The sequence below is a fragment of the Monomorium pharaonis genome, chromosome 6 (genome assembly GCF_013373865.1).
Source record: "Monomorium pharaonis isolate MP-MQ-018 chromosome 6, ASM1337386v2, whole genome shotgun sequence".
Taxonomy (NCBI): Eukaryota; Metazoa; Arthropoda; class Insecta; order Hymenoptera; family Formicidae; genus Monomorium; species Monomorium pharaonis.
Window position 1 is genome coordinate 26,953,410 of NC_050472.1, and position 18,318 is coordinate 26,971,727.

At 40.5% G+C, this 18,318-nt stretch overlaps 2 protein-coding genes across 2 annotated transcripts in view; one reads left to right on the forward strand and one right to left on the reverse strand.

Moving 5' to 3' along the window:
• LOC105831267 (cilia- and flagella-associated protein 52) overlaps window positions 1–18,318 on the reverse strand; it is a 31,883-nt gene that overhangs the window by 6,376 nt on the left and 7,189 nt on the right. The window lies entirely within an intron of this gene.
• Window positions 232–18,220, forward strand: LOC105831269 (putative inorganic phosphate cotransporter). Its single transcript, XM_012671271.3, has 4 exons — window positions 232–977; window positions 13,874–14,091; window positions 14,405–15,296; window positions 15,726–18,220. The coding sequence occupies exons 1-4, from the start codon at window positions 953–955 to the stop codon at window positions 16,070–16,072; spliced, it is 1,482 nt and encodes a 493-aa protein (XP_012526725.1). The 5' UTR covers window positions 232–952; the 3' UTR covers window positions 16,073–18,220.

Below are 18,318 nucleotides of genomic sequence, written 5' to 3' on the forward strand. Positions count from 1 at the left end.
GCGACAGGAAAGAAGATTTCTTCCTTCAGCGGGGTTTCACGCAATAAAATAGATTTTATTTTATTTCATATTTTGAAATGTGTGTGTGTGTCCTCGAAGTAATTTAATTCTTCAAATAACGTATCATTGTTTACTAATTAAATTAAAGACACTAAATTTTTTATTTTCCATTTTTTGTACAAGTTTAGGTATTTCTATGAAATTTTTGAATAAAAAAATATTTGTTTATATTAACTAAATAAGTTCAGTGTATTTCATCTAAATTATTCGTTATTTCGTTGATAATAAAAAGGTTTTTCCCAGTGCAAATACATTGCACAATCTGCAGACTTTTCCGCATTATTTTTTCCAGCGTCCGAATTAATTTCGTGGAAAATGTTCGCAAATCGCGTTAAAGTCCAGAATCGGCACATACTTTTGCTCATCTCTTTCGAAACGCGTTTTTCCCTCAGGGAAAGACGCATCCCTCTCCACCGTCGGGCGTGGCGTCATCGTCGCGTGGCAATGTGAGGTTCAACGGCTGCCCGGGAAAAACAGTCTGATACGGCCGGTCCCCGGTGTTTCTTTCAATCAATCAGAAAAACATCGCGGCAGCGCGTGCACGCGGCCAATTCACGGCCGGGACCGAGGCTTATCGCCTCCTCGCCGTCGCTCTTACCTCGCGTTTCTCTGTCTTCCCCACCCTAGTTAAACGCGCGAGACGAGCACGACATGCAGATATAAAAGCGAACTTAACGGGGGTGTCGAATCCAGTCGCTCGCGACACGTGTGTCCCTTGACTTCGGCGAGGACGACGAGGAAGGAGAAGGAGGAGGTTTAATCCTTCGCGTCCCTCGTAGGGCGAAAGGACGACCTCGAGCACAGAGGGATAGCCAAGAGCCACCGTCGTTTCTTCTATTTCAGCTCCGGATTTCAACGACTATCCCGAGGATAATTAACACCCCTCACAAAGATGATCTCTGCGTGGAAAGCGTGCTGTAAGTACGGAAGTCTCCCGTTACGTTAAATGTGCAGGTATCCGATCGATATCTTTCATCGATCACAGATTCCGAGTGGTAATAATAAACGATTCCATCTATCGCGAATGAATCTTGACGATCGCGCGCGCGTAAATGATTTTTTTGTCGGTATCAATTTTAAATGTAAAAAAAAAGAATGACGATATTATTAAACGTGGTTGCAATCTTTCGAGTGCGTGATACAACAAGGATAAAATTATATCGCGGCGATTTGAAAAATTCAATAACGCCGACTGCCGAATACGAGTGTTAAAATCTTCGTGGGCCATCTGACAGAAGTCAACTGTTCGCCAATTCGATTTTTCAGAGGCGAGACAAAAGAGAAATAAAAATCTTATCATTGATTTTTTCAGACTGAATATAATCAGGTACCATGAAATGACGTGCTGATATAATATAAAAATAACATTTGAAAACTATATTTAATCTTAGTTAATTGTAATTATTTAAGTGTTAATGTGCGAAACAAAAACGGAATTGCGTGGTTTTGCATATTTGCGAAATTGTACTTATCTTTTTGACGGAAATTACGATGGCAATTAGCAAACACAATGCTCAATACTATTCATTTCCGACAAATTTTCATTAAAGACAAATACTAATAACAAAATATCAATAATGATAATAATAATCTGATAATCTTTATTACTGATGTACAAAATCAATCAAGTTACCCTCTTGCTGTGCAAGGGAACATAAAAAACAAAAAAAAAACGGAGGAAACAGTCGCAAAGATCGTCGATCATGAGAAATCCCACTTTGCCCTAAATGCTGCGATCCGCCGGCTTTCACGTTCCGCCCGATCGCGGAAAGTGCCTTGACTTTAATTGCAATCCGTTGGTTTGTTCATATCACTTCCTGACGTTGACGCGCGGTGGAATGTGCGCGCGAGGGTGTCACGGCTTGCCCGTCAACAACGAATTAATCTGAATCGCGAAACGTGTCGGAGCCGATCGATTTCCCGGCGTGAGAATCGCAAAAAGCGAACACCGGAAAAAGCGAAAAGAAATCCCGGAAGCTCCGCTCCTTGTCTAACTCTATTTAGCCTACGAGTTTTCTCTTTTCTCTCTCTCCTTTTCCTTTCTCTCTCGCGAATCTTGGTAGGCGTGACCAGCTTCCGGAAGTCGCATCCCTCGCGCTTTTTCTTTCACATTCCTCGCATAGCAAAGGCACGTGAGCGGCACGAGTGAAGCGCACGCAAACCTCCACTCTTGCTTGCTCGTGTGACATCCGTGAATCGTGCCATTCGATAAGGTAAAGCGCGATTCTACGCAGATCTAATCGCCGTATAAATTAAGTCGGGCAAAAAGTCTCCTTCCTTTTTTCTTTCATCGAATAAATGGCTTGTGTCACGCGTAATGCGGTTATGCACTCAATGAGGACGGATTGATAAGGCTACCTGAGAAATAACAAAAAATGTTCGAATACAAACGCTCTTACTTTGTAGCTTTGATTTAATGTAAAACTTAAAAGAATTTAATTTTAGATTTCTTTAAACAAGAAATAAAAGAGTTTTTTGTACTAGACCAATGTTAATCCTTTTTACTTTAAAATCTCGTTCAAAGTTTCTATTCAAAGTACTTTTTCTCGCTTCGAAAGTACGGAGCAATTTTTAATAGCCGTAAATAAATCAAACGTCGAATAAATTTTGGCACACTGTAAAAAAATTATGTGTAAGAATTACACAATTCATAGTTGTCCAAATATATTTACCTTTATAAAACAGAAAATTATATTTGCACAATTAGAGATAAAAATACTAAAGAATTATATACATTTCTTACAAATTGTATAATTTTACAAATATTATTTATGCAATTTTACTTTACATTACCTTACAATTATTATTTTACATACTTTTTTATAGTGCACGCGGAGATCCGTTCGGCTTTTTCCTCTTAAGGTATCGATCATGTAATTTTTCCCCTAAGATGGAAACGTGAAAAGTGAAAAATTTCAAGTTACTGTCTTTTTCTATTCAACACTAATAGAAAGAGATAGTTACATGAAACTTTTCACTTTTCACGTTTTCGTCTTAAGGAAAAAGTTACATGATTGCTGCCCAGAAGAGAGAAAAATCCTTCACACGATTGATCAGCCAGCGAATGTCGATTTCGCGCTTGCGTCTCGCCATTTTTTTTCAATGTATGGCACCCGGCAGTAAATTCGACAGTTTCCGCGCGTTTCTATTTGTTACTCGTTCCAAGTTAATTTGCAAGCGTTTAATTACCGTCGTTCGTTTCGAAAATAGCTCCGGGTAATTACAGAAATTAAGTCGCACGGACGCGTGTCCGCGGCCGCGCCACGCCATCGCGGAAACGGTCGTCTCGTTATCATCTGTCTGAGGAATAAAAAAAATGTTGAAACAGTTAGTATCAGTATAATATTAGTATATTAGAGCGAGTACAGTAGCAGGACGAAAGTGAGGAGTAGGAAGAGAGGAGCGGAAAAATGGGAGAAAGAACATTATCGGTGAGGCTTCGTGAGCTCTTTGAGCAGGTACTTCTCGCGTATCACATACAGATAAGATAGCGGGCCTCGACGGCAAGCGCGATCGGCATTCCTTCAACAATTGTAAACGAAAAGCAATTGTCACACACAGCGTTGTCAAAGTGACAAGTCGTTTCTTCACGCTACATTGCACGCCGTAGAATTCCAGCTTGATTATTAGTTAATGGCGACAAGGCCGTTAATGTCGAGAAACGCGCCTTGTTGTATTCATTGTATTTATTATGTATCACCGTTCACGCCGCCGTTCAGATTGAAGGCTCCAGACGGAAAAACGATTTCGCCGGACCACCGGAAAAAAGGAATGATTCTCGGTTTACTGCATTTTATTGCATCTTACCGTGCCACGATTAGTCACTACTCGTTGCAGACAGACATTTTAAACAAAATAAGGAAACTTTTGTGGCCCCATCGAATTTCCCATCGAATCGACACGATTGTCAATTAATAACGATTGAAAAAAAAAGTTTTATCTAACCGATAAACCAGAATCGATCAATCGCTGAGTTACTCTCTCCGATACCCTTATCGAGTCACGGTTTTTGGTGTTTGTTAAAGCCACAAGTGCTCTCGAGACGTAGGTGAAGATTCGATTCGACGTTCCCAGAATGTCAATGATATCTATCGTTATTATTATGATTTTATTACTAATATTATTTTCACGCGACATATCTTTTTCCCAAGAAGATAATCGATAGAAACGCGATTTACTTTAACGTCGAACAAACCTGGCATTACTGGCGGATAATAGATATCGCGGGCTGTTGTCGTATCACTTTCGTATTATCGATTAATGCGACTTTTTTTACGTCAAACTGCGATGTTGGCAAATTTCAAGGTTACGACCGTCTATTCCTACTCGAATCTTATATTTAAGATCGTCTTAAGATGTCATCTCAGCCAATCTCAGAAAACCATATTAAGTTATTACTTAAGGCGCTGTTAACAATGGAAATAAAAATCGACTATAAATATCTATGTCTACATTACGTATGGTTCACGTTATATTTACATAAACTAGAACATTACAAGCGCGCGCTGCGCGCGCGCTATTTGACTTTTTACTTTAAAAATAATAATAATTACAATTTGATTTTCTCTATCTTTCGTTTACATTAATTAAACGTCTTCTGCAATTTTGAATAAAAAAATGTAAAGTTTAATTATACATACATACATACCTACATACCTACCTACATACATACATACCGACATACATACCTACTTGCATACTTACTACTATCTAGCTACCTAGCTACCTAGCTACATATTTATCTAGTTACGCTCGCTCGTTTGCTCCCTCCCTTCCTCCCTTTTTCGCTCACTCACTCACACACTCACTCACTCACTGGCTCACTCCTGGCTAACTCCCGGCTCACTCCCGGCTCACTCCCGGCTCACTCCCGGCTCACTCCCGGCTCACTCCCGGCTCACTCCCGGCTCACTCCCGGCTCACTCCCGGCTCACTCCCGGCTCACTCCCGGCTCACTCCCGGCTCACTCCCGGCTCACTCCCGGCTCACTCCCGGCTCACTCCTGGCTTACTCCTGGCTTACTCCTGGCTCACTCCTGGCTAACTCCTGGTTCACTCCTGGTCCACTCTTCACTCACTCACTCACTCTTTACTCAGTCTTTACTCACTCACTCACTCACTTACTGCCAACCAGCCAGCCAGCCAGGCAGCCAGTCGCTCACTTGCTCATTTTTGGCTCACTCCTCGCTCACTCCTCGCTCACTCCTCGCTCACTCTTCGCTCACTCTTCGCTCGCTCACTCCTCGCTCACTCACTCGCTCACTCCCGGCTCACTCCCGGCTCACTCCCGGCTCACTCCTGGCTCACTCCCGGTTCACTCCCGGCTCACTCCCGGCTCACTCCCGACTCACTCCCGGCTAACTCCTGGCTCACTCCTGGTCCACTCTTCACTCACTCACTCACTCTTTACTCAGTCTTTACTCACTCACTCACTCACTTACTGCCAACCAGCCAGCCAGCCAGGCAGCCAGTCGCTCACTTGCTCATTTCTGGCTCACTCCCGGCTCACTCCCGGCTCACTCCTGGCTCACTCCCGGTTCACTCCTGGCTCACTCCCGGCTCACTCCCGGCTCACTCCCGGCTCACTCCCGGCTCACTCCCGGCTCACTCCCGGCTCACTCCCGGCTCACTCCCGGCTCACTCCCGGCTTACTCCTGGCTTACTCCTGGCTCACTCCTGGCTAACTCCTGGTTCACTCCTGGTCCACTCTTCACTCACTCACTCACTCTTTACTCAGTCTTTACTCACTCACTCACTCACTTACTGCCAACCAGCCAGCCAGCCAGGCAGCCAGTCGCTCACTTGCTCATTTTTGGCTCACTCCTCGCTCACTCCTCGCTCACTCCTCGCTCACTCTTCGCTCACTCTTTGCTCGCTCACTCCTCGCTCACTCACTCGCTCACTCCCGGCTCACTCCCGGCTCACTCCTGGCTCACTCCCGGTTCACTCCCGGCTCACTCCCGGCTCACTCCCGGCTCACTCCCGGCTCACTCCCGGCTAACTCCTGGCTCACTCCTGGTCCACTCTTCACTCACTCACTCACTCTTTACTCAGTCTTTACTCACTCACTCACTCACTTACTGCCAACCAGCCAGCCAGCCAGGCAGCCAGTCGCTCACTTGCTCATTTCTGGCTCACTCCCGGCTCACTCCCGGCTCACTCCTGGCTCACTCCCGGCTCACTCCTGGCTCACTCCCGGCTCACTCCTGGCTCACTCCCGGCTCACTCCCGGCTCACTCCCGGCTCACTCCCGGCTCACTCCTGGCTCACTCCCGGTTCACTCCTGGCTCACTCCCGGCTCACTCCCGGCTCACTCCTGGCTCACTCCTGGCTCACTCTTCACTCACTCACTCACTCTTTACTCAGTCTTTACTCACTTACTCACTCACTCACTGCCAACCAGCCAGCCAGGCAGCCAGTCGCTTACTTGCTCACTCCTGGCTCACTCCTTGCTCACTCCTGGCTCACTCCCGGCTCACTCCCGGCTCACTCCCGGCTCACTCCCGGCTCACTCCTGGCTTACTCCTGGCTTACTCCTGGCTCACTCCTGGCTAACTCCTGGCTCACTCCTGGTTCACTCTTCACTCACTCACTCACTCTTTACTCAGTCTTTACTCACTTATTCACTCACTCACTGCCAACCAGCCAGCCAACCAGCCAGTCGCTTACTTGCTCACTCCTGGCTCACTCCTGGCTCACTCCTTGCTCACTCCCGGCTCACTCCCGGCTCACTCCCGGCTCACTCCCGGCTCACTCCCGGCTCACTCCCGGCTCACTCCCGGCTCACTCCCGGCTCACTCCTGGCTTACTCCTGGCTCACATATTTTTATGTCTGAGTTTGTCAGGTATTAAAAAAATTATGATAAACATTTATAAAAATATTTAAAATAAATATTTATACCATTATTATCAAAGAATATAAAAAATATTTCAAGTTTATATACCATTAGATACCACAGACGCGTGCTTCGCGCGCGCTACTTAACTTTTTATTTTTCACCTTTTAAAAATAAATTACAACAATAAATGTATAAATAATATTTATACAAATTTTATAGCTGTCAAAATTCAATTGCAATGACAGCTACTCTTGCAACACGAAGTAAGCGCAGCGAGAGAATCAATTGGCATCGCGGAAAAGCGACAACAATGAACTTCGAGAAATGCGAGCAATCGACTTTACATGCCTTTTTTTAGATAGGATAGGATAGGATCTTTTTCACGTGCACAATACAACCAATGTAAATTGGATAACATAATACACAAAAAAATAATTAACGAAAGTGTTAATATATCTTTAATGCTGAGAAAAAATAAAAATGTATTAATATAATTATAAAAAATTAAAAAACGGAATATAATTTACTGATAAAATCTGAATCTTCGATGACCAATGAATTACTCTTTACATAAATGACACGTAAAAGATAATTTACATTATGTATGCACACATAATTATTATTATTTTGTATTATGTATTATTATTATTACTGTTATTTATATTTCACGTGTAAACGTCTAATTCTGATTTACTTCCAAGATTGATCGTTCGGATGATGCAAATACATTAATTCTTTTTACTCACTAAAGACGTATATACGCGATCTTTCGCATGTGCATATGCAGCGCGTAAACTTCACGCATGGATGCACAATACATGGGAGTTATGCGGCGCGAGCGTGTGCCGTGAAATTTGATCGTGTCCATGCGTCCCGGCGTTTTTCAAAAATTAATAGAGATTGCGTGACGACGATATGAAGTACAATACATATGTTACATTATTCCTGATGCCCCTGATGGCGCTCGTCCGCTTGTGTTCGCGACTTTGATTTGACAGCGCGCAGCATTCGCTGTTCCAGCGTGGTATTGCGCGCGAAAGATACATACAGATATAAAAAGAGATTCATCTTCTCGCTCTTCTCGTTTGCTTCGATTTTTCGCGGAAAAAATATAGATTGGATGATTTAGCGAAGCTACAGTCTACTGTCCCAGTTCGATCTGTAATTAGGGAAATTTAATAGTTTAACAAAGAAATGATGTTTGAAAGCAATGAATAAATTGGTAGAGCGATTTGTTCTTTGCCACAATGAAAATTGCTGCAGCAAAAGTATGCCTTATTTTAGATAGGATGTTTTGTAAAATTTTAACGCATATATTTGATTTTCGCAAAAAATTATTTTGTTGTATTAATAAATTTTCTGTTCTCTATTTTAAAAATATAATTAGTTATAAATCATTAATTTTATTAAACTGTAAAATATTGCTACTTTAACATAAAAAATTGGCTGTAGGTATATTACGACTGTGGATCTGTTAAATTAATGAAATTCTTACAATTAGTTGTTTCAACAAATCCTTTTTTCTGTATAGTACGTCCTTAATTTTTCAGAAAAATAAAATCGAAGAAAAATGTCTTTTTCCATTTTTTCTGAAGAGTATGAAAAGATATAATACTAATAATGACAACTTTATTTAATAAATTACTCACTTATCAGAGCTCTTAAATTATGAAAGAATCTAAAACCGTGACATAAAGATAACATTAAAGATCATATCACTAAAAAAAAGAAAAATATGGCAAGAAGAAAATTGTTTTTTATCAAAATAAAAAAAAATTTAAAGCTAAGTACACTAGCGACTACGATCGCACGAGAGAATTATATCATATGATTTTGGAATAGAAGCCACATGCGACGGAGGTCATCGCTCTATGTTTTCCTTTAAACGATTTCGTGTGAAAGATCGATAAAATGCTGCACCGAGGCACCGATGTTTATGCATGACATATCTTACATAAATGAAGTAATCAGAACAATTGAGTCGGAAGCAACAAGCACAATAGGCGCGTCATATCTTTGTGGAACAAATTTTATCGTGGAATCCCATATCGATGCTTGATTGATTGTTTGATAAGTAAGCAGAAGATAAGCGCAGGACATACAAAATAGTTCGGAATTAGAGATGTCGTTTTGGCATATGTGAATGAGATTACGCATATCGATTAAGGCGCGGGAAACGAGTTCGCAGTCATCGAGAGCATCGTCGATCAATATTTTCGACGGTCATCCTTTCCTTTCATTTTTCAATGATAAGCATAAAATACATGGATTAATTAAAGTAGGCAATTACTTTTTTACAATCATGTATTAAAATAATACATTTCGACACACATAAAAAATAAAAACGACAAGATGTTAATTAATTCGAAGAAAAAATACGATTTATATTTGACTCTTTAACGGTATACAGATTAGTGACAATTCGAGTGTTATCGTCGGACAAAATTCCGATGATTCAGAGTGCAGCGACGAAGACTGATAATAAAACACATACAACATTTCGTGTATTTCTAAAATAGAAGTGATCCCGGAATGTGTGATAGCAAGCACTCCACGTGGAAGGCTAATATTTAGAAGCGCGTGCGAGTGTAATCGCGACTGACTTAAATCGCAGTTTCCGACGGAATATAATTTCGCAAGTCCGATGATGTGGTGTCTAACATCTCTTTTCTTTCAATGCTAAACGTGACAGGCAATCTCTCGAGCGGATTTGTGCGTCTCGCGCGATCGCCTTGGGATCATTATTACGACGGTGCGTTGTAAATCAACGCTGTTGTCGTCGCGAGTTTATTTTCCGCCAATTCATATCCCACGAGATATCGCGCAGATATGTCGCAGATTCGATAATAATCTGTCTCAACTGTACTTCGATTTATCCGCACGCGCGTACGGAAGGAAAAAAACGAAGACAATTCGTTCCGATCCCCGGAAATCTATCAACGATATCGCGTTGCATTGTGCAAAAACAATCTTCGCTTATCTACCATACGCTCGTGCCTCGGATAATTAAAAGTGCATGGATAATTAAAACACCTACAAATCTACCAAGTACGTGGTGTAAAAAAATGTAAAAATAATGGTGTCATCGATTTATCACTTGTTGACGTGCAGCAGCATCGTGTATCAGCATTAAATGCATATCTCGTAGGTTTTACTATAATAGATAAGGCATCCCCCCCGTCGGTGCTGCGCCTATCGGGCTTTCTTGATCGCGTTTTTGCCCCTTTCGCCGTTCGCGCACGAATAACGAAAAAAAAAGAGCAAAGAGACGTCTGTCGATGAAAGGAGGAAAAAAGAAGAAAGAAGCATTTACGAGAGGAATTTACGAGGTGCCGGTGTGTCTGTGTATGAAAACGTGTGATTACGCCACAATTGAGACGAAACGGGAAAAAGCGTCGCGGCAATTATTATTACATAATGTTTGATATCAATAATTAAAGTTTAATACAGAAACGTTTAATTACAATCTCGTAACGTACGTGGACCAAACAGAGAATCGCTGTCTCAATCTCGCGCGGTACCTCCTCCTTTCAATTATAGATCAATCAAGAACGCGCCTTTACCTTTTTTCTCTCTTTATCTTTCTTTTCCACGGATGAAGACGAATCTCCCCGACTGGAGGAATTTTTCTCGTTCCCAAATGTGTCCTCTCGCGAAAATAAGCTCTCTCTCCGCACCGCGCGCGCGATAATTATCGATCAAGCAAGTATAGTTTGGCGGTTTTCGTAAGACACGCGGCGAAATTTTCTTTTTTGCGAGATTTTTGCAAGACGCGTGATTTCCGCCGTCCACTTTTCCTAAAGCAGGAAAAAGAAAGAGAAAGACACTCGCGCATGGTTTTTCCCAGTGCACGAGGAAAGTTCGAGCGTAAAACTCGGTTACACAGTTTAACACTAGAAATGTCAAGCATGCAATTATCATATTGACTATTTCTATTTTTTTTTAGATTAATGATCTAAACATTAAGATTAGTAATCTTTTAAATTAATCCAATTATATTTTTTAGATTAATCCTATCTGTTGTGTACAAAAGATTCTAAAATTTTATGACTTTCATTACTTATTTCCTGATAAAATATTAAATTTGTCATCACTTTGTTCATTTTCATAACGATTCAATTGTAAGATTTTATGGTTTCATTTCTATGTCTTTTATTTCGATATGGAGTAACTTTAATCTCGGCTTAACTTGATATCGTTTTTAAGTTTTAGGAACTGAAAAAAATAAAAAGCAGTTAAACTGAGATTACAGTTAATCGCTGGCAGAACTGATCGTTAATGAATAAAAAATATTGATACTTCGGGTGTTAATGAGAAATGGAATGGCCTCAGTCACGAGTACAGAATTTTCATTCATTGAACAACAACGAACGACCGTTCGAGGAAACTCGCACTGTTCCCGTCGTTATCTCTCATTTTAGTTTCACATGGATAACCTCGTGATTTTTGTGCAATAAAAGTAGATTTCCGTTCGCAAATTACAAATCAATTACTGACTAACTAGAAACTATTCCACTTACAGCAATAGATTGCGAATAATGTAATCAGATGGATAGATGCAGATCTAGCGACTGATTGATTAATCAATTACGCAACAAAATACAAATATGTAGATAAGAATGTACATACGTCAGAATAGATAAAAATGAAAGGAATATCCGAGCAATATATTACGTATACGAAGATGTAAGTAGATAAGCTCTGTTTCTAATTAATTTTGAATAAAACTTTTCAACTCAACTTAAGAATATCTATTAACTTAAGCTTAACGTAATCTTTAATCATAACAGCCCGTTTCCTTTTTGAAACGTTGTGTAACCCCGGTGATTAGAGAAATTAGAAATTTTTTCATATTTTATAAGATTTCAGAAATTATAAAATAGAAAATCTTAAAAATCTTAGAATATTTCAGAACTCACATATGTGAAAAATTCTAAGAAAAGATCAGCATTTTCAGTATTTCTGAAGAGTGTTCCAGTTGGTATAAAAATGTTGAAACTTTATCCTAAGAAATGTGTACGTAATTTGCTACAAGTATAAGCAGTTAGTCCCGCGATCTCACTTTTACCTCGATAACGCGTTCACGCACGCACGTACGTACGTACGTGCATCAAACGTTTCCTATGTAAATAACGCGGCTAACGGGATTCTCCGGGGAGAATTTTTACGCGTTGGGCGCGTGCATCCTCGAAGATGTGCCGTCTAGGGCACCGACAAGGAAAGTTTGAAACCGCATACGAGGAAAGAATGGCAATCAACTATGGATGGTTGGATGAGTGATAGTCGAGCTGTCGGCGCTATGTAGGCAAAGGCCAAGCGAGAAAGATGTATCTTTGTCGATTCCGCGGATCTTAAGGGAGGTTGTGTTGTAACACGTAATCCTGGACGCGAAATCCTCGAGGAAACGGAAGACCAAGACATCGACTGAATGCACGCGGGAACCGGAAAATGCACTGGTACCTCTCTGTTGCGACGCGGCCGAGTCGCACCAGGTGCGTTCACCGAGAACACGGGGCATACCACTTCTCCGAGGTGCGTGTGCCATTGCGTATGTCGAGGCACGTATTTCTGTACGTGCGTGCGTGATCGCATAGCAAACGGACAGCCGTGGAATAGAAAACGCACGGCTGAAGGTTCATTCACCAAACCGGGGAAGAAAACCGGGGCACAAAGGTTGACCGGATGATACCATTGCTTATGAAAAAGTCCCATCGCTTTACTATCGTGTTTTATTGAAATCTAAAAAATTATAGGAAAGAGTTGCCGTGTTATTTAAGTTATATATTTCTTTTTTGGCACTGGCGCGTAAACCAATAATAATAGAAATTGTAACTTGATGTTTCAGATACTTATTACCATTTTTTAAATCTTTCCCATCAATAACTTCAATAACATGATTTATTACAAGTCTTTCAGCTGCAAAAACATGCGCGAAATATCTTTGTATAGCAATATTAGATTAAAAACAGGTAGATAGAAAAATAATTTTTTTTATTAAAACTGTGAGATATATCTCTCGCTAAATGGAGCTTCGTTTTGCGAATTACCGTTATCGCAACGTTTTGCCTGAGTCACGAGGTTCGATAGAACAGCAAAAGTAATATTCTGCAAAAACTTCGTCACGTGAACGATTTATTGGAAAAAGAAACCATTATGAAAAATGTACATCGGTAATAATGATGAAAGAAACGACAAATAATCGAATAATAAAGTCCTAGTCCAGATAAGTGAGGGGTAACACGATCTAATCTAACGCCCAATAAAACTTAAAATCTCGTGCATAAATTCAACTTCTACATAAACAAATAGATTCCATCATAAACCAAGTGTCCCCTTTTTGGCGATATATTGTAGAAGAGAGTAAAGAATATAGTATAATATACACACACACACACACACACACACTTTATTCTCATATATATGATAAAATAGATTCCATCATAATACCTTGAGATTTACTTCTCGCAAGCTGCATTGCCTCCCGATTACATTTTAATAATTTTAACAAATAACAAAATAATTTTTTTAATAAACAAGTTTAACGCGTTGTACGTAATTGGACACGCGGAAAGAACAGTTTTGCTGAAATACTTAAAATTTAACTAGATACAGATCTTCTGAAAATAATTGTGTTAGACCATCAAAATAATTATGTAGGATACTCAAAGCAGACTAATTACTAGAATGTCAAAACTTTTTATAGCATTGCTTATCATGCTTAAGCATCCTATATAATTATTTTGATGGTCCAACAAAATTATTTTCTGATTTGTATCTACTCATACAGAATGATTGCAACAGCATTGCAGAAATATTTCATATAAGATTGCAACATTGCGAAATGTTGTAGCAATGGTAAAATGTCTACTTTTAGAAATTGCAATGTTACAGTATAATGGCTTGTCTGTTAGAACTCGCCTCAATCGATTAAATTTGGAATTAATAACGTAGAACTCGCGAAATTGTTGATTGCAGGCGGCCGATTAGCGCAACGATGGATATTCGCTATCATGGGATTTTTGGCGATCCTGAATGCCTATACCATGAGAATCTGTCTCTCGATCACTATTACAGAGATGGCGATTCCAATAGAGCATAATTACACAGTCGATCACACTTGTCCTGCGGAACCATCAATTAAAAACGAGACTAAGGTGGATCCCAATCGATACGACTGGGATGAACGTACACAGGTAAAAGATACACAAAATCATACCTTATTAATAATATCAAGATCATACTATTTAATAATTTTTAATGATTAATAACATCAGAAAAATATCAATTGCTGAGTTATTAAAAAAATATTCTTTGTAAAGACACACCAGTTATACACTTAAAAGAAGAAAATTAAAACTGAGTAATCACTTTTCTTAGCGCTAAAATGATTTATTTGTACATATCTTTAGGTTTTACCTTCACTTTAATTTTCGCTCTTGCTTTTCGCATTTCTTTACTTATTTATCTTTATTTTGTCTCCATATTTTTTTCTTTCATCTGTTTCAGGGTCTTATTCTCTCGTCCTTTTACTGGGGTTACGTCATCACGCATCTGCCGGGCGGGATGCTATCTGAAAGATTCGGTGGCAAGTACACCCTCGGTGTCGGCATCCTCTCGACAGCAATATTCACCTTGCTGACACCGGTAGTGGTTAAATGGGGTGAGGCAACCGGTCTGATCGTGTTGAGGATTCTCATGGGTCTTGGCGAGGGCACGACCTTCCCGGCGTTAAACGCCATGTTGGCGCAGTGGACACCGCCGGAAGAGAGGTCGGTGATCGGCTCGCTAGTGTTCGCCGGAGCCCAGCTGGGCACAGTGTTCGCCAACGTGGTGTCCGGCTTAATCCTGCACGATTTCGAATGGCCCACGGTCTTCTATGTATTCGGCGGCATCGGTGTGCTGTGGTTCGTCGTGTTTGTCCTAATCTGCTACAACAATCCGGACGAGCATCCGTTCATCTCCAATCGTGAGCGCAAGTACCTGCACGAGCGTATGAACGAGCACACTCACAAGACACCACCGCCCGTGCCCTGGCGACACATGCTGCGCTCGGCACCCGTCTGGGCCTTGATCACCGCCCAGATCGGCCACGACTGGGGTTTCTTCACTCTGGTCACCGATCTGCCCAAGTACATGAGCAGCGTGCTTAAATACACCATCAAGAGCAACGGGTTTGTCTCAGCGTTGCCCTATCTCGTCATGTGGTTCAGCAGCTTAGGGTCGTCCTATCTGGCTGACTGGATGATCACCAAGGGCGTTATGTCGCGCACCAACGTGAGGAAACTCGGCACCACGATCGCCTCTATAGGCCCGGGCGTCTTCATCATTGCCGCCTCGTACTCCAAATGCGACCGAACGCTAGTGGTAACCATGTTCACCATCGGCATGGCTCTGATGGGTATGTAGATGCAAATTGACGCGCGGGAAAAAGAGATCAATACAGTAAAATTATAGCTTGCTAAGCAAGTTATTACGAACATTTATACGGGAAAAATGGTTTTGCAGAAAATAATGGATTTTGTTCTGACAGAATAATTACCTAGAACGCTCAAGCATGATGCTGCAACAAATTTTGACTCTAACAACTAGTTTGAGCGTCTTATATAATTATTTTGACAAAATCACTTACGCGTTTAGCTAAATTTTTAGTAAAACCGTTCTTTAGTAAAACCGTGTAACTCAACAGATCTAATAATCTAGCAAAGAAAAGAAATATTAATCAATCAATTTTTTTGCGCATCCATCTCTCACAGTGTTACATACTTTCATCTTCATTGGTAAAGTTTCTTTATCATTTTAACATTTGTTTTTATTTTACTGTATCAAGGTACTTTCTACCCTGGAATGAAAGTCAACGGGTTAGATCTCAGCCCCAATTATTCCGGCACCTTGATGGCACTGGTGAATGGAATTGGCGCCTTTACCGGTATCATCACACCGTACATTGTCGGCGAGTTGGCGCATCAGCAAACGCTCATGCAGTGGCGAACCGTCTTCTGGATCGTGCTGGGCGTCTTCATCGTGACGAACATAATCTTCGTCATATACGCTAGCGGCGAGGTTGAATACTGGAACGATCCCGATTTCGTTATACGAGATCGGGAGGAGAGGAAGCTCAAGAAGAAGGACGAGATGGCGGAGACAAGGGCGGAATCGATAGCGGAAAAATCATGAGATTGCACGTGACACGGGCTTTTCCTCTTCGTGATGTCCGAGAGAGTGTACTGGGCTCTCGAAAAAAACGGAAAAACAGCCCGGACTTGTTAACGATCTCACGGTCATCCCGAGACGTCGTTCTGACTCGCACTCTCGAGGTCTTCCACTTGTCGTTTTGTCGCGAACTTTTAACGAAGATCTCGTATCCACATGAAGGAGAGATGCCCGAGAAAAACACGCTTTGACAATTATCACGCATAGTTATTCAATAATATTATAATTTATGTGTGATATCGAAATGCATTTCACGTCAATCCGCGTTATCGCGAGCGCTCAATGCACCGATGGTATATAAGCAAGTGAGCCATTTCGTCCTCTTGAAAAAGGAAATAGTTAATTAACCTTTGATTGCCATTGTGAGTCCAATAAACACATACATCAACTTTAGCAATGCATATTTAAAAAAATTTTTAGCCGCTAAGTTAGCTGAGTTTTAATTTTGAAACAACGTTGATATCTTAGAAACGTTAATGTTTATTCACAAATTTTTTCGTTTCAATATTACTGCTGGTTTAAAAACTGCATCCCATTTCGAAAGCTGTAACTGGACAACGATGCGACTGGGCAGAGATGTGACAACCGAGGGTTAAAGTTGATAGCGATTGTATATATTGCGTAGGGATTAAGTTTAAAAAGTATGTAATATAAATTTAATTTAACTAGAATAAAATTGCGTATTTGTCACAATTTTTAATAAGAGACCTAATTATTTCTAACGTTTGAAGTAATCGGGTTCTCTTTTGGGGCAGAGAATTCGATTTCACGAATTTACTTGTGAAAAAACAATCAATTATATTGACGAGTTATCGAATCATCCAAAATACAAATGTGGAACTTTCGCTCGATTTGTTTACGATAAATATGCAAATATATGTCTTTTGAAAATGATTTCCTATCGCACAGAATTCGTAAAATATTCCGCGTCGTCGAGTAAACAATGTCAATAGAATTCGATCAGAAGTCGTCGACGGTTAGAAACCGTATATTTTACTTAATCTCTCTTCACGATAACTATATTGTTACGCGTCCCGTCTAATTACACACGTGTTCGAATTCCATTTGCCACGTAGCAATACCGTAATTTTACAATATCGACATTTTTAATTGCTGTCGCTCAAAAATTTCGAGAGCGTGCCATGTAAATCTCCGGCGATTGCACCTGTAAACGCTGAATTCAGTTGCGTGCCTTATCGACGAACGGAGCGACAATGTGCGTGTTCGCCAATGAATTTTGAGGCACAAGACGATGCTTCTCCTCGCACCGGTCGCTTAGCGCGCGCGATTTGCTACGTTCATACACATCGCAAATATCGCAAAAATATTTGATGAGTTTTGCCCACCGACTTTTTTGCTTGCTTCTTATCTTGCGTTTATTTGCAAGGGTAACGAGCGCGTATGTATGTCTTGTAGAGATATTGACAGATACGCGACGCGGTAGCTTATGTAAATCGCTAATTTAGTTTTTGTCACGTCATGTCGACCTAATTAATTCATCGATAATCCACATCGCATTCCGAGAACCTGCTCCGCGAAATCCAGATCGATTCAACTATTCTCACTCTTTTTCACTCCCATCACCCTTTGATCGCTTTACGTCAGGGTTTGACTAATTTTTTTCCCGTGAAGGAGAGTAGGTAGATGGAAGGTAGAGGATAATTGTAAGCTTTACAGACCAGAAGACAAAATTGAGGACATTGTGTACAAGATGTGCCATAAGTACGTTTTAAAATTTCGCGAGCGTGTGCGAGACAAAGAGGAAGGACAAATGTTCCTCAACATTAGACTGAAGAATGCTCCATTGTCAAAAGAATAAAAGTGACAATACAGTGTTTATTTAATAATGTTCCTACAAGTGTTCTTCATTGTTAACTGGTGTTTCATATATAATCTTCAAAACTAATTATCTGTCAAAAAAGATAAAGAATCTGATCTCAGCCATCATTTCAAATCTGTTTATCTCCATTATTTCATGAAGCATCTTCGACCTAATGTTCGTACAAACATTTGTTCCCTTTTCCTATCTAAAAACACGCTCACAAAATTTTGAAACGTATGACTCACCCTGTATAACAGAAGAGAAAATAAATTTTTGGATAAAATTGTAAATTTCATAGTTTGTTGACCTTAGCTCTATACTATCGTAGTCTCGTCGATTTTTTTGAGAACATTTTAAGTAAATTGGTTTGACAAAAAATAAGAATACA

Coding starts and splice junctions, on each gene's coding strand:
- LOC105831269 (XM_012671271.3), top strand. CDS start 953: ATGATCTCTGCGTGGAAAGCGTGCT. Junction 978..13,873: donor CTCTGCGTGGAAAGCGTGCT/GTAAGTACGGAA, acceptor TGTTGATTGCAG/GCGGCCGATTAGCGCAACGA. Junction 15,297..15,725: donor CATCGGCATGGCTCTGATGG/GTATGTAGATGC, acceptor TACTGTATCAAG/GTACTTTCTACCCTGGAATG.